Raw genomic sequence first — 15,832 nt, 5'->3', positions numbered from 1 at the left:
GAGGCCCCAACGCTGACCCAGATCCAGGCACAGAAGGAGACACAAGTTTGACGCTAGCACGGGGACGTTTTCCTCCCTAGACGCCCGCACTCTCTCTGGCTGTCCTGCCCTCCGGTGCCCCCGAGATTTGTTTCTCCTTCCACCTCCTCCTTTTCTCGTTTCTCTGCTCACGCCCACCTCGGTTCAACCCTGGGTAGGAGCCCCACCGGTTTAGTTCCTAGAGTTAAAGAAGAGGGAAGGAGGAGCCAGGGGCGCCGCGCTTGGGTTTGTGCCCGGCCCTGGCCATCAGCCGCCAGCCAGTAGCGCTTTGCTCCGCTGATGCTCCAGTGCGAGCATCAGGGTTTTAAGCACGCCTCGCAGCGGCGCCTACTGACCGCCTCCTCTCGGACCCTAACGCATGCCATCCTCCGACCCACGTCTCCTCCGCTGGCCAGGACCTGTGGGAGGAGGCCGACCCTCCCCAGCACACGGGCGGGCCCAGGGCGCGCCTAGCGTCTCCACTGCGCGCCCCACTGGGGAGCGGGCGCTGCGTACTCGGGTCCTAGGCCCAGAGGGCGGGCTCGGCTCCCGGAAGAGGAGAGAGAGAGGGCGGCTGAAGGGGCCGGAGAGGGGCGGGCCAGGCTGGGAGGGACGAGAGGGGGCGGGCCCCGCTGCGTTCGCCTAGCCCGCACTCGGGAGCAGCGGGCGTCCGAACCCCAGACCAGAGCTCGGCGACTCCGTGACACTGGCCCCGGCAGGATTCCTCGGGGCTCCGCCTGCCTCGGGAGCAGCCCCTGCCTGCAGCCTCGGGTCCTCCCCAGAATCCCAGACTCCAAGCTACAAGCAGACGCGGGCCGCGGGGAAACGAGGTCCCCAGACCCGAGAGGACACGCACGACGCTGGGAGAGATCTGCTAGCTGCAGGGCCACCACGGGGGCCTCGGGGGCGCAGACTGCAGAGCTGGAGGCCGGCAGGAAGGTGAGCTAGGGATTTGGGAGGTCAAAGGATACTGTGTCTGGAGACTAAGGGATTAAGGTTTGCAAAGTGGAGGATTGCTTTAGCCTGGGCCTGTGCACACCCTGGGTGGTGGGGAGTCTCTTGGGGGAGTATTGAGTATACCTCTCCAAAACAAGAGAAGGTTCCTGAGGAACTGTCCCTGCCCTAGCCTTCATTCATGTCCACTATCCTGGGTGTTAAAATTCTTTCATCATCCAGCGACCCTCCTCTGCCTCTGGCTTGGGGAGGGGTTGTGTGATGGGTAACCTCGCAAAGGTCAGGCTCCCCTCGTTCAGAAAAGGTTTGCCCATGCCTCTGACTCCTGTGGCATCTCTCCAATCTCCTCGCTGCTGGGAGGATCCAGGGGGCCAATCTACATCTTCACCACTACCTCCCCCCACCCCCACCCCCGCACTTAAGCCTGGAGTTAGAGGCTTGGATTTTGAGCCCCAGTCATAAGCAACCCCCCGCCCCTCCCCCCACACTCCAGTTGCATACAAAGTCTCCTGCCTGCTCCTGCCCCAGCTCCACCCCCTCTATGCATCTGGGTGCTTGGCCCAGCCTGCCTCTCTGCCCCTGCCCACTGATCTTGGCCGTCTGGCACCCTCTCTCCTCCCATCCCTGGGGGAGCTGGCAGGGGACCAGCATAGCTGATGTTGTAATGTCCCTGGCAGTGCCCATGTAGAAGAGCTGCCCAGCCTGTTCCCAATCAGTTAACCCAGGCCCTCCACCCATCAGGGGAATTTGACTTAGGTGGTTCTGAAAGGGGAGATGATGCTTCTCAACTGCCAGACCAGTGGGAGTGACTGGTAGGGTTGTGGACAGTCCTTGGAGGCTGACCCAGTAATAGGACATTGAGGGACTGAACCTTGCTCATAGCAGCTATGGACCTTTGAAAGCTACGGGTCTTTTTGTCCTGAAGGAGACAATTGCCATGAGAGCCCCAGTGTACATACCTAATGACATATAGAAAATTCCTTTCAAGTCTATTGGTCCGTTCATCATACAGGCAGATGATTGGTAAAGTCCATGGAGTTATCAGAATACTGGCAATAACAGGCTTGGATGGCTGAGCGTGGGAAAGGCAAGATTTTCTTCTGGGATAGTATTTCGCCAGCTCTTCGCCAGCTCCTGAACCTGGCCATAAGGTTACCTGTCACCCTCCCATACCTCACTGCAGGTGGGAGGACTGTGGTAGCATCTGAGGTGCTGGAAGCCTTGGTTCCCCTTTCTCTACCCCATGCTCACCTGGGCACTTCTGCAGAATCATCTTCCTGGAGAGCAGTGAGGATGGAGCAGGGCCCACCGCAAGGACAGCAATTCCTAAGACCCCTGCCACTCATTCCCCAGCTCTTTGCTGCTGCCTACCCCATCTCATCCATCAGTCACCCGCTGATACAGCTCCTGACCCTCGGGGCTTTCTCCCGTTACCTTTCAGGACGCATTGCTCTCGCTCATCCATGTTTGCCCCCAAACCATCCATTATACGCTTTCCCAGCACCATCATGACCCCAGTCAGTGAACAGCCAGAGTGCTTCATTCTCAATGGCTGTCTGGCTAGACCTAGACATTGCTTGCATCTTAAATGCCTCTCCTGTCTGCAAAGACTGGGAGTGGGAGGCACAAGTGCTTGAGCGAGCATGCTTCTGGGGGACATTCTTGGAGGCTGGAGATCTCCAGGGACATAGAACTGTCCTCAGCTAGACGATCCACAAATTGGCTTCTCCAGCCTGGCCATCAGAAGAGCCAGAGCCAGAGCCAGAGCCAGAGGACAGCCATCTCCTCCCTGTATGTCCTGGAGGCTGCCTTGAAGCCTCTTGGGATCCTTTTCAAGGCACAAGGCCAGAGCACGGAGAGAGCTCACCAGAGGATCTCCAGGGTGCAGATTAAAGGGTAGAGACGGCAGCAGAAAGCTGAGCAAGGATTATATTGGAATTTCCTGGGCGTTTAACAGCTGCAGAACAGGACAGAGGACCAGCCTATGGTGCTGACCCCTCCTACGCTGACCCTGCAGCTAACAGGTGTGAAAACCAGCTCAGCAACCACAAGAGACCTAAAACCACTGGCCCTTGGCTCTGGGAATGCTCCCCATCCCTGCTGGATAGCAGCCGACCATACTCCGTGAAAATCTGTCTCACAAGCCTCCCTCTATTGCCAGGGAGGCCCTCCTGACATGTTGCAAGTATCCAGTCCCCTCTGTCCCCCTTCTTTCCCTTGGTAGACACAGTCCTTAGCCCAGCATGGCGACAGAGAAGCATGCTGACAACTTGAACTTCTTGGGAGAGAAGCTTACAGAACGCCCAAGAATAAAAGTTCCTTCTGCTTTGTGGCTGACATCCTTCTGCTCCATGACTCCCAGTTTTGTCTCTTGTGTCTCAGAGTTGAAAATTCCTAGATGTTCTGAAAACAGACAGGTGAAAAAGGGAAGAGAAATCAAACATGCAAACATATGCTCTGTGTGTCCAGTTTCAAAAGTATCCTTTCATACATCCTAGCTTTGTTTAGGTTTTAACGATGAAAGTAAGGTGTGCATATTATAATAAGAAGAAAACAATTCAGGCATGTGTAAGAGTTAATTATCCTCCATCCCTAGCACCCTCGTACAGTAGCAAGTTTTAATGGTCTCTATATCTCTGTCATACCTTGCTTTAAACTGACTTGTCTTATTTATTTTTTATATTAGTTCAGAGTGAGGTGCATAAACTACCAAATAAGCTGGGTTTGTTCATGAAGCCATCAAACTTAGCATGTCATTTAAGCGTAGTTAATTTTTAAAGCTCTTACAGATTTGCTGATTTAATTTACTTTCCAATCTTTCGTTCTCATAGAAAACAGAATTCACAATCTATATCTGATGAGCTAAAACGCTACACATCTCTGGAATTTGCCAGTTTCTAAAAGCAAATACAGCCTCGATGCCTAAGATCCTGCCTTATTTTTTGTAAAATAAAGCAAATGTATCAGGCTTGTGATCTAGCTGATGCACTTGCTTTATTTTCCAAAAAAATAAAAAAGAAGGAAAGCGATAGACCCCAAAAAAGGGTTCAGGAATAGAAAAAGGCAAAATCGTAGAATGTGATTTGTGACACATAAAGCTGTCCTGTTGATGTTTTTCTGAGCCACATTTCTGCTGCTTCAGGTATTTCATATTTTTAAAACTTCATGTACATCTGAAATATGAATGTTTTTTTTGATTGAGATCAGTTTCTTGTCCTTGCTGAAGTCTGAGGACTTCCAAACCCTGGCCAGTTCATTTCTTGAGCTGCAGCAGAAATGGGGATCTCAGACAGGCTGGGGGAGAGGGACTAAAGGGGGCTTTGGCTACAGGATGCTGGCTGTGCCCAAGATACCCTCCTGCACCAAATGAGAGGGATGTTGTGGCTTCAAGCTGCAAAGCAACCTTTGAAAGTGAGTGTTAAGCCCTGCCTCCTTAGTATTCCAGACATGAGGAGCACTCCTGTCTTGTCTCTTGTTTTTCTACCTTTGGAACTTGCTTCAGAAGAATCTGCAGTGGTATGACATAGTTGACAGCAATTACTCCCTACCTCAAGGTTTCCCCTTCCTTTGTTTTCATTCTGGCGATGGAGAGACACTGTGAATCTTTTTATGTATAAATAGGAGACTTGGTTAGTTGGATTAGCAAGAACTGATCTAACTTCCTACTCTGACTCAGCAACATTTTCCCCCACCTCCCACCCCACCCCCTCAACCCCCAATACACTTGTTTTTAATCTTCAATATTCTGGGTCTGAATCTGAAGATTCACTTCCAGCATCAAAATATACTGCTGAATACTTTAAGATCATCAAGCATTTTTTAAAAAGTGAATGTCTTTGCTTTTAATAAAATAAAAAGAAAAAAGAAAAAAAAGCAAGTACTCAAATAACAGTCTCCATTCAGTGTTTGCATTTTATTCTCGATGACAGGAGTAGTGTGGCTTTAATACGTTTCATCATTGCTTTTGCTATTTTCTGGATCATCTGGAGATAGGCCAGCTTCGGGTTGTCATCAAGATGCATGCTAAGGCGCTACACTAGTATACCTTATCCGAGCAATTATTTTTATCATTCTTCATCTTCTAGAATGTTCCATACTGCACAACTGTTGCTTTCTGTTATTTTTTTTTCTGTCTCGCTTTTCTCTTCCAAACAAAAAGTTCTATTAGCACTGTTAACAAAATATTAACTATTCCTTCTCCATGATTGTCCAGTTGTGAGTGTAAAAAGGCTCAGTCTTCACTGTTTCTTCGCTGTATAGAATCAGAACCCACTCATGCTCTGCCTGAAAGAGACTATTTTGAGGAGTATCTTCTAGGCATATAGTAAAGTAGCCTCCACTGTTTAAAAGCCTGCCTCTGGCATCTTCTGACCTTGATAAAAATGTACCCAAACGCTGTGGCTCTGGATGGAACCTGGGCTCTTTTGACAAGCCCTGAAATTTGGGGGATTGCACCTCCAGTGTGTATTACTTCATGGTATTCACGAAACAGATATTGATGCTGGAGCCAGCATTACAAAAATGAAGACAGCTACATAAGCTCTGAAGTTCTTCCCTCGAGCATTTACTTGATCCGTGAGAGAGCCTGGCATCACTTAGAACAGTGTTTTCAGGGAATCTGTGCTTCTTACAAACTTTCTTCCTACATGGAACTGTTTAATGAGTGCCTCTCTCTGTAGGCCCGTGAATTGTCTATGTCACACACATAGGGCACCATTGGTAACGAGGGGAAGAATTCACTGGTTACTTGATTACTACTCAGCCCTCAGGTGTGTACAAAAGGTGTCCCTCTAGGATGGCTTCATGGGATGGCACTAAAAGCTTTATCATATCACACACGTAACACCTGTGCCAGAAAAGAAACTCAGATGGGCAGGAATTAAGTGATAGCGTTTCTGTTGACCACGGTAAAGCACAGTTTCTGTCTAACTTCAGCTTCACTGGAAATGTGTCCTCTGCTATCATTGGATCACCAGGCCACATGCAGCCAGGGTGAGGCTGCTCTTCCAATTGGCTTTGGGCTTTGCTGTTTGTTTTGCTTGCTTCTTTCCCTCTAAGTTCTCTCAGTATTGTGAGCAATATGCCTTTCATTTTTCTCCTCACCAGAAACGAGTGAATCCCACTATTCTTGTTCTTGTGCCACATGAACTTTGGAGGCCAGGTTACCGAGGAAGACAAGAGTACCACCAATAGTGGAACTGGTCTTCACCATGGCCCTGGAAGCAGCCATGTCTTGGCAGGCTGTTTGGCATAGAACTGTACCTACTAATGACTACAGAAGTTTCCTGTAGGGGATGGATGTTAGGTAGAGCCTAGAAATCACTCAGAGGGCATAAGCACTATCTTGATTCATTTTACTAAACAGGTATTAACTACAGTTTTAAAAATAAATCTTGATTCATCATTAAATTCAAAAGATCATTAATACTTATGAAAGATGATTTTACTATAAAAATTAAGAAGAAGACAATGAAATTATCTCCCCTGTCCCTTTCATTTCCTTTCTTCCCAAATTTTATGTATCCTTCCATAATATTTTTCCACATGCCTATGTATTTATTTGTTTTTTATTTCTGGTGCTGTGATTGAACCCAGGGCCTCACATATGATAGGCAAATGCTCTACCACTGAGCTAAATACCCAGCCCAATATCTATTCTCTTCAAGTTAACAAGTGGGAGCTTACTCTAGACTGTTCTGCACATACTGCTTTCACCTGGACATCATTTTCATACTATTACATTAACAGCTCATATTTGTTGCTTAGGATGGACCATAATTTCTCAACCATCCTCTTACTGATGTTCAGCCACTTTACAGTCTTTTCCCTTACAAACAACTCACAGTGGCTAAGGACAAAGCTTGATAGATAGAGCTGGATTCAATCCCCACCATCGTCCCACCCCCAATCTCATTAATACCCTGGTTTAAACAAGTACATGCAAGTTCGTGATACCCGAAGGACTTCTAGATGTCAAGTTACCAGACAGATATTGCCAGTTATTTCCCACATGCCATATACAATATGAATTCACCAGCACAGTGTAGAGAAGAGACCCTTACCATGTCTTGTCCGACTTTGTGTTGTCAATCTCCCGGGTTTAAGTGGTATTTTATTCATTGCAGCCTACAACCGTAAAGGTCCATCCGTTGGACAGTGACAGTGAATAAACAACAGAAGGGTATTCCTCACCATTCAGAGGATGTTCAGAGATCAGGGTACTAGCGTGGCTGGATTGTGGTGAGGACCACCTTCCTTGTTTCAGACTGCCCTCCATTCATTGCCACTTCGCAACGTGGAGAGAAGGCTGGAGAGTCCTTTGGGGGGTCTCTTCTGAGAATGCTAATCCATTCCTATAAATCCTCCATGCAGAATTACCTCCCGAAGGCTCCACCTCTTAAAACCATCCCACTGGGGAATATGATTGTAACATATGCAGTCATGGTAAAGGCACACACATCCCTTCTGTAACAAATAGCATGTCGCTGTTGTTTCAACCTGCCTTCCTCCAATTTTGAGCAAATAAGCATCCTTTTGTAGGTTTACGGTGTATGCTTAGTTTTCTGTGAGCCGTGAGGGAAAACATGCCCCGTGGGGAAGAGAACCTTTGTTCAGAATGAGTGCCAGACCCACATAGCTCTGTCCTCTCCTAACACAGCCTCATTTATCTTCCAGAGTCCTTATGCCTGCGTTCTTTTTGCATCTGTTCATCCACCTCCCCTCCCTTCATACCCCACAGCCATCTTTCTTTGTCCCTTTTGCTTCACTGTCTCCGTGAAACAGCGGAGAGTATTCAGGGCAGGATTGCTGGGGCCTAGTGAGAATCCACGTGTCCATCAGGATGGACTGCTTCTTACCCGCCTGCTGTTAATGACCAGAGACTTTCAACTACCATACAGGTTGGCTGCTGGAGGAAAGGAGCAGAGTAAATGAAGAGAACAAACTGGAATAAGTCCTTCCAGACGAAAAGGGTAAGACTAGGCTAGCACTCTGCTGTGCATCCTCTTGAAGAATTGGGGCCTTGAGACACGGTCGCATAAAGAGTAGAGGTGAGGGGTTTGACAGGTGTCTCTACAGGAAAGTGGAATGTGCCTAGCAGGCTCAGATGAGTCAGTGCTTACTGGCTTCTGCCCACGGTTGGTTCAGGGACAGCTAGAGGACAGTAGAGCAGGCACTATATGAAGTTTGGGCACCTATACAGTGTATCAATATGACTTCTCCACTCTGTTTCTTTTTTTTATCCCATACTCTCCCTAGGAAACAAACTTGGCTGCAGACCCCGAGTCTTGCAAAAGCTGCAGCCCCGCCTCAGAGCAGGGTGGCAGCCGAGGCAATGGTGGGAGTTCTGAAGATACCTCATGGCTACTGAGGACACTGCTGGGTCAGGGAGCAGAGTGGCGGGCATGGTGTGCAGTCTGTGGGTCCTGGTTCTGGGGCCCTCGGTTCTGGCTCTGGAAGGTAGGAAGGAGAGGAGGCAGGAGAGTCCCACCCAGCCAGTGGAGTCGAGTGGGAGGGGGTGGAGATAAAGAGTGAAGATGTTAAGGAAGCGTGTAAAGAGGGTGAACAGAACTTATATCAAGTATTTTAGACTCAGGATCTTCACGGATACTAAGCTCCTGCTGGCAAATTAAATGGATCCGGGAGGGATAGTATTTGGTTTTCCATGGAATGGAGTGGGAGTAGCGTTGCCAGCTGGAGGCTTTACACAATGTGCCCCATTATGTCTGAACAGAAGTACTGCTGGATACCACAGGAGAGACCTCTGAGATTGGCTGGCTCACCTACCCACCAGGTGGGGTGAGTGCCACTCTTCATTCTGAACCCATCCTCTGGCCTGGATTGTTCCCTAGAAAGTGGAATTGAGGGAGGACATCCTGGATAAGAGCTGAGCTAAGACTCCCATCCGTTGTGGGGAGCAGAATTTCCATGTACCCTCTCTCTGCTTTGCTTGTCATTAATGCTGTATCTCAGTAGAACAGACACAGCCCCGCAACGCCCCGCTGTCGTTTCCCTTTGCACACTGAGCAGTCGTTGTTTTCCCTGGTCCTCTTGCAGTGGGACGAGGTGAGTGTTCTAGATGACCAGCGCCGTCTGACTCGGACCTTCGAAGCATGCCACGTGGCGGGGGTCCCTCCAGGTGCTGCACAGGACAATTGGCTGCAGACACACTTTGTGGAGCGGCGAGGGGCCCAGAGGGCACACATCCGCCTTCACTTCTCTGTACGAGCATGTTCCAGCCTGGGTGTCAGTGGGGGTACCTGCCGGGAGACCTTCACCCTTTACTACCGGCAGGCTGAGGAGCCCGACGGCCCCGACAGCATTTCAACCTGGCACCTCAAACGCTGGACCAAAGTGGACACAATTGCAGCAGACGAGAGCTTCCCTGCCTCCTCCTCCTCCTCCTCCTCCTCTTCCTCGTGGGCCGTGGGACCCCACAGGACTGGTCAGCGGGTGGGGCTGCAGCTGAATGTCAAAGAACGCAGCTTTGGTCCTCTCACGCAGCGTGGCTTCTACGTGGCCTTCCAGGACACAGGGGCCTGCCTGGCCCTTGTGGCAGTCAAGCTCTTCTCCTACACCTGTCCCTCTGTCCTGCGGGCCTTTGCCTCCTTTCCTGAGACGCAGGCCAGTGGAGCTGGAGGCGCCTCCCTGGTGGCAGCCGTGGGGACCTGTGTAGCTCATGCAGAACCAGAGGAGGACGGAGTCGGAGGCCAGGCGGGGGGCAGCCCCCCGCGGTTACACTGCAATGGGGAAGGCAGGTGGATGGTAGCTGTGGGAGGCTGCCGCTGCCAGCCCGGCCACCAGCCTGCTCGTGGAGACAAGCTCTGCCAAGGTGAGAGCCTTTCCCGCACCCCCTTGGCCTTGGGATTTCCCTCCTGGGCACTCCAAATTTGGCTTTGCCCACAAAATACCTCAAAGAAGCCACCTCAGGAAAGGACCTGTTTTCCCCAATTTTATTTTCTAAAGTATTTACAGACTTGCTCATTGAACTCATCTGCAATGTCTAGAAATGGCTAGGGTTTTCCATATTCCGATGTTTGGTACCCTAAGGCCGTGGGCCCAAGAAGGGACAGAGAGCAGAAGTTCCTCCATTCTTGGGTTGCCCTGTGTGGGCTCCTCTGTGCTCATAAGCTACCTGACTGGGGAGGGTTCACTGCAGAGCCGGTAGCTGAAAGGCAAGTAGGAAGTGGTAGTGGATAGGCTGAAAAGAATGATCACAGGGAGTTTCTGTGTCCTCGCCAGGAACACCTACTTCTGGGCTTGCACTGCCCCCGCTCCCAGCACACCGGACCATTCATAAGTGGAAGTGATTGCTGTCCCCTGGCTGACTGAATAGATCTGTGCACCAGGGAACAGCGGGTGGAGACTGGGTCTCAGGACCAAGAAGCAGCTCTGGGGAACAGAGGACACTTTGTACAGATGACTAGAAACTCAGGGTGGGTGGATAAAGTAAACATGACACCACGTTCTCTCCTTTACCTCCTTAGCCTGCCCTGAAGGGTCCTATAAGGCCCTGGCGGGGAATGTCCCCTGCTCAGCCTGTCCGGCCCGCAGCCACTCCCCTGACCCTGCGGCCCCGGTGTGCCCTTGTCTCCAGGGCTTCTACAGGGCCAGTTCCGACCCCCCAGAGGCTCCATGCACTGGTGAGTCCTGAGCCCAGCTCAGCACATTAAATCCAGGAATGGGTGAGGATGGGGGGGGGGGACCTAATTTAACCATGGGGATGAGAGGGCTTTGGAGGTCACTTGGAATGACTTTGCATTTTTTGGTTTTTTGTTGTTATTGCTTTTTTTTTTTTGTTTTGTTTTTTTGTTTTGTTGTTGTTGTTGTTGTTGTTGTTTTTTGTCTCCTCTGCTCATCCACCCTCCTTTCTGCCTCTACTTTCTGCCCCCTTGGCCACACCCTCTGGCCTCCTTCCTTCCCTAATCACCTTTACCTCACAACCATCCCCACCCCGCTACACCCCTTCCAGGCCCTCCGTCTGCTCCCAGGGAGCTTTGGTTTGAGGTGCAGGGCTCAGCCCTCATGCTGCACTGGCGCTTGCCTCACGAGCTGGGCGGAAGGGGGGACCTGCTCTTCAATGTTGTGTGCAAAGAGTGTGGAGGCCACCGGGAGCCCAGCAGCGGGGGGACCTGCCGTCGCTGCAGGGATGAGGTGCATTTCGACCCCCGCCAGAGGGGCCTGACGGAGAGCCGAGTGTTAGTTGGGGGGCTCCGAGCCCATGTGCCGTACATCTTGGAAGTGCAGGCTGTCAATGGGGTGTCTGAGCTCAGCCCTGACCCTCCCCAGGCAGCGGCCATCAATGTCAGCACCAGCCATGAAGGTGAGCCCTCTTCCTTCTTCAGGCCAGCTTGCTTCAGCCCCTCAGATCCCCTCTTCCCCATACCTGCTTTCCAGCCAGCCTGCATTAGAGATCACATTCTCACGTCTATCCTCTCCACCCTTGGGGGCTGCTGCTCCCAGAGACTCCCGTCCCGCCCGTCCCCCGCAACAATAACTCTCCACTCTGCGCTTCAGTCCCTTCTGCAGTTCCTGTGATGCACCAGGTGAGCCGGGCAGCCAACAGCATCACAGTGTCCTGGCCACAGCCCGAGCAAACAAATGGGAACATCCTCGACTACCAGCTGCGATACTATGACCAGGTGGGCAGGGAGTCGGGCACTTTGGCGGGCCTCATGAGAGCTCTCAGCCGCCACAACCCCAACCCTAAAAGGGCATTGCTATAAAGTGGGGCAAGAGATGCCAGGAGCCCAAGGCACCAGGTGTATCACAGAGGAAGATGGGGGAATCAAAGCAGGGACAAAGTAAGTGAGTGATCGTTGTCCCTAGGCAGAAGACGAATCCCACTCCTTCACCATGACCAGTGAGACTAACACTGCCACTGTGACACGGTTGAGCCCTGGCCACATCTATGGCTTCCAGGTGCGGGCACGGACTGCAGCTGGCCATGGCCCCTATGGGGGCAAAGTCTACTTCCAGACCCTGCCTCAAGGTGAGAGGAAGTCCACATGGGCATTTGGGTCCCAAGACTGTCTAAGTCACAAATCTTGACCTGTCATCCTCCAGACCAGAGTCACTGGGAAAGGAGGATACTGTGGGTGACCCCTGACTTTAGAGGTTGTATGGGTAAAGTGGGAGGTAGTGAGTTCATATGAGTGGGTTTGCACGTATGAATGCATGTAGTGTGGACTTGTGTGGATAGTTCTTGACTATGAAAGATTGGAAGTATGTTCAAGTGGATGAGTGTACCCGTGAGGCGTGTGCCTGTGGTGCTGTGGATGTCCAGGGGCATCGGAGGCATGTAGACACAAAGAAAGCCTGGCTGCCCCCTGTGACTCTGCCACTGATCCCTCAGGTGAGCTGCCCTCCCAGCTTCCAGAGCAGCTGTCCTTGGTGATTGGGTCCATCCTGGGGGCCTTGGCCTTCCTTCTTCTGGCAGCCATCACTGTACTGGCTGTCATCTTCCAGCGGTGAGGCCCCTGCCACTCCTACCCCCCTGCCCCAGTACCACTCCAGTCCTGACCGCCCCAGGAACCCCCGCAGCATTTCACATGCCTTTCTACTAGTTCAATGCTAAGGTGGGAAGGAGGGTCCCGGTAGGGTCCCCTCAGTCCTCCAACCCATGAGCTGCCAAGATGTCTGCTGGGCCAGGGTGATTGGGGCGGACACGAGCCGGCAGAGACAGGTGCCATTATAGACTGATGGTTTCCTCTCAGGAAACGGCGTGGGACCGGCTACACAGAACAGCTGCAGCAGTACAGCAGCCCAGGTAGGGACAGGCAGAGGGATTGTGACTGGGATTGCAGGCATGGCTCGACGCGCATGCCTGGTGGGGAAGGGGCTCTTCCTCACCATCTTCCAGAAGCAGAAGGGTGTGTCCTGTCTCGGGTATTTGGGTGTTCTTGCTTTGCAGCACACCCTCATAATACACTATACTCCTCAGGGCTTGGAGTGAAGTATTACATTGACCCTTCCACATATGAGGACCCCTGCCAGGCTATCAGAGAGCTTGCTCGGGAAGTTGACCCTACATATATCAAGATTGAGGAAGTCATCGGGGCAGGTATTTGAGGGGCAAGGGATGCCTGGGAGGGCCTGGTGATCCCTTCTAAGCACAGCTGAACACTTCATGACTTCTATCCATACCGGTATCTACTCTTCCAGGTTCCTTCGGAGAAGTGCGTCGGGGCCGATTACAACCCAGGGGAAGGCGGGAACAGGCTGTGGCTATCCAGGCCCTGTGGGCAGGAGGTGCTGAGAGCCTGAAGATGACCTTTCTGGGCCGAGCAGCACTGCTGGGCCAATTCCAGCACCCCAATATCCTACGGCTGGAAGGTGTAGTCACCAAGAGCCGGCCTGTCATGGTGCTGACGGAACTCATGGAGCTCGGTCCCCTGGACAGCTTCCTGAGGGTCAGTTCTGCTCTGGTGAAGGAGGCGGGTCCTGGGTTGAGGAAAGCCTAGAACTCCCACATTTTCCAGAAGTCAGAGCCTTGTGCCTTGGCTCCTTGCCGTCCCATCCTCCTTCATTCCCAGGCCACTTTGATTCCCAAGTTTGCTCCCAAAGGGCCCCCTTGCGCTGATGTATGTTTTGCAGCGTGTCTACCCTGTTGGTGACCTCTATCCTCTGCTCTTCAGCAGCGGGAGGGTCAGTTCAGTAGCCTGCAGCTGGTGGCCATGCAGCGGGGGGTGGCTGCTGCCATGCAGTACCTGTCCAGCTTCGCCTTTGTGCACCGAGCACTCTCTGCCCGCAGTGTGCTGGTGAACAGCCACCTGGTGTGCAAGGTGGCCCGACTTGGCCACAGCCCTCAGGTGAGTTCAGGGCCTTGGAGGGTCACAGCTCTTGAGCATGCTGGAAGGAAAGCTAGGACATGGGGTGGGTACAGCTATGGGATATCATGGTGCCTGGGACTTTAGAAACTCCATCGCATGCTGAGGGGAGGGGAGCCTGGGCTTAGAGCAATTGGGGGACTTAAGGAACCAAGGGGAAAAGGGAGCACAGGAAAACAAGAGAAATGTGAGACTAGGACCAGCTCCTACTAGCCATCAGTACAGTTCACATAGGCTGAAGAGTCAGCAGCACGGTGGTATTGAAATCCCGAATGCTCCACTCTCAAGCCCCATGGCCTTGTGCAGTTTCATAGTCTTGAAGCTTCGATCCCACGCCTCAATATCTACTCCTCAGGATGGTCACGGGGATAGAACGAGATGCTGGATGTGAGACTCCAGAGACATCGAAGCATCTAGGTTGTCCAGTGAATGTGATTCTTACTACGGTTATTACTGTTTCACCTCTGGCTCTCCCCTTCAGGGTTCGAGCTCCTTGCTTCGCTGGGCAGCCCCAGAGGTCATTACACATGGGAAGTACACAACCTCCAGCGATGTCTGGAGCTTTGGAATACTTATGTGGGAAGTGATGAGCTACGGAGAACGGCCCTACTGGGACATGAGTGAGCAGGAGGTGAACTTGACCAGGATGCCTGCTGATTGTCCGCTGTAATCCCACCTGTGCTCTTATATCCCAAACCCAGCCTTTTCTGAGCTGTTCCTATTCGAATACCTTGTGACTAGAACATTGCAAATTTTTTTTTTTTTTTTTTATTTTTTTTTTTTTTTTTTTGGTTTTTCGAGACAGGGTTTCTCTGTGTAGCTTTGCGCCTTTTCCTGGAACTCACTTGGTAGCCCAGGCTGGCCTCGAACTCACAGAGATCCGCCTGGCTCTGCCTCCCGCGTGCTGGGATTAAAGGCGTGCGCCACCACCGCCCAGCTGAACATTGCAAATTTTAAGGTTCCCTTCCCATCTCGGCCTCATGCTGCACCTGAATTCAGCCCACCCCCACCCCCGCTTTTCCAACACCCCTGCTAGCAATAGCTTTCTCGTCACGTGCTCCTCTTGACCTGCAGGTACTAAACGCAATAGAGCAAGAGTTCCGCCTGCCTCCACCTCCGGGGTGCCCCACTGGACTCCATCTACTGATGCTAGACACTTGGCAGAAGGACCGTGCCCGCCGGCCTCACTTTGACCAGCTTGTGGCTGCATTTGACAAGATGATCCGAAAGCCAGACACCCTACAGGCTGAAGGGGGCTCCGGGGACAGGTCTGAAGCTTGGGGCTGGAGCCTGGGAAAGCCAGGGAGGGTAAATGTAAACCAAAAGGAAAATGGAGCAGAGAGGGTCAGATGAAGAGGAAACCTGTTTTGCTTGCCCCTCCCCACCTTAGGCCTTCCCAGGCTCTCCTGAACCCTGTGGCCTTGGCCTTTCCTTGCCTGGACTCTCCCCAGGCCTGGCTCTCAGCCATTGGACTAGAGTGTTACAAGGACAACTTCTCCAAGTTCGGCCTTTCCACCTTCAGTGATGTGGCTCAGCTCAGCCTAGAGTAAGCGGGGCTGACGAGATGGGAGGGAAAAGACACTCTGAGCCTCAGGCAAGGGGGTGCACCTGGGGTATGGAAGGGCCTGGCCCAAGCCCAAGTTTGATCCACTCCTTCCCCAACAGAGACCTGCCAGGTCTGGGCATCACCCTGGCTGGCCACCAGAAGAAACTACTGCACAACATCCAGCTCCTCCAGCAGCACCTGAGGCAGCCAGGCTCCGTGGAGGTGTAAAGCCTGGTCGGGAGTCTGTGAGCCGCTGAAGCCCCACCCCAGGCCTGGACATAGGGTGGAGGAAGTACGTGTGAGACTGAGCCAGGCTTTCTCCTGGCCTCCATGCCTGCCGCATTAAACCCAGCCCGCTGGACACTGCATCCCCAAATCCTGCCCTTCCAACAGCCTCCCCCATATTAAAGGGAAAGAAGGGAATTTACAAGTTTGGGTGTGTCCATGCCTCAGTCTGCAAGGGCGGGCTAGGGAGGCCTTAGGGAGG

The 15,832-nt window shown here is 52.1% G+C and overlaps 1 protein-coding gene across 4 annotated transcripts; it reads left to right on the top strand.

The window, feature by feature from the left end:
• Window positions 1-285: 285 nt before the first annotated feature.
• On the top strand, window positions 286-15,778 carry Ephb6 (EPH receptor B6). 4 transcript variants are annotated; one of them, XM_042273132.2, is made up of 18 exons: window positions 292-957; window positions 7,872-7,943; window positions 8,230-8,430; window positions 8,705-8,769; window positions 9,028-9,802; window positions 10,458-10,613; window positions 10,943-11,293; window positions 11,488-11,612; window positions 11,800-11,962; window positions 12,326-12,440; window positions 12,687-12,739; window positions 12,914-13,033; window positions 13,135-13,382; window positions 13,611-13,781; window positions 14,281-14,430; window positions 14,874-15,067; window positions 15,190-15,345; window positions 15,465-15,778. In XM_042273132.2, exons 3-18 carry the CDS (start codon window positions 8,331-8,333, stop codon window positions 15,571-15,573), a joined length of 3,051 nt encoding a protein of 1,016 aa, XP_042129066.1. In that variant the 5' UTR covers window positions 292-957; window positions 7,872-7,943; window positions 8,230-8,330; the 3' UTR covers window positions 15,574-15,778. The 4 variants fall into 4 exon arrangements, with proteins under 4 accessions (XP_076422544.1, XP_015845809.1, XP_042129066.1 ...); XM_006997141.4 differs by having other exon boundaries at window positions 293-957; window positions 13,608-13,781; XM_076566429.1 differs by lacking the exon at window positions 15,190-15,345 and having other exon boundaries at window positions 286-957.
• Window positions 15,779-15,832: the final 54 nt, after the last annotated feature.

Source organism: Peromyscus maniculatus, chromosome 3 (genome assembly GCF_049852395.1).
Source record: "Peromyscus maniculatus bairdii isolate BWxNUB_F1_BW_parent chromosome 3, HU_Pman_BW_mat_3.1, whole genome shotgun sequence".
Taxonomy (NCBI): domain Eukaryota; kingdom Metazoa; phylum Chordata; class Mammalia; order Rodentia; family Cricetidae; genus Peromyscus; species Peromyscus maniculatus.
This window is presented reverse-complemented; position numbering and strand designations above follow the sequence as displayed.

Coding starts and splice junctions, on each gene's coding strand:
- Ephb6 (XM_006997141.4), top strand. CDS start 8,331: ATGGCTACTGAGGACACTGCTGGGTCAGGGAGCAGAGTGGCGGGCATG. Junction 9,803..10,457: donor TGGAGACAAGCTCTGCCAAG/GTGAGAGCCTTT, acceptor TTACCTCCTTAG/CCTGCCCTGAAGGGTCCTAT. Junction 11,613..11,799: donor AGCTGCGATACTATGACCAG/GTGGGCAGGGAG, acceptor CGTTGTCCCTAG/GCAGAAGACGAATCCCACTC.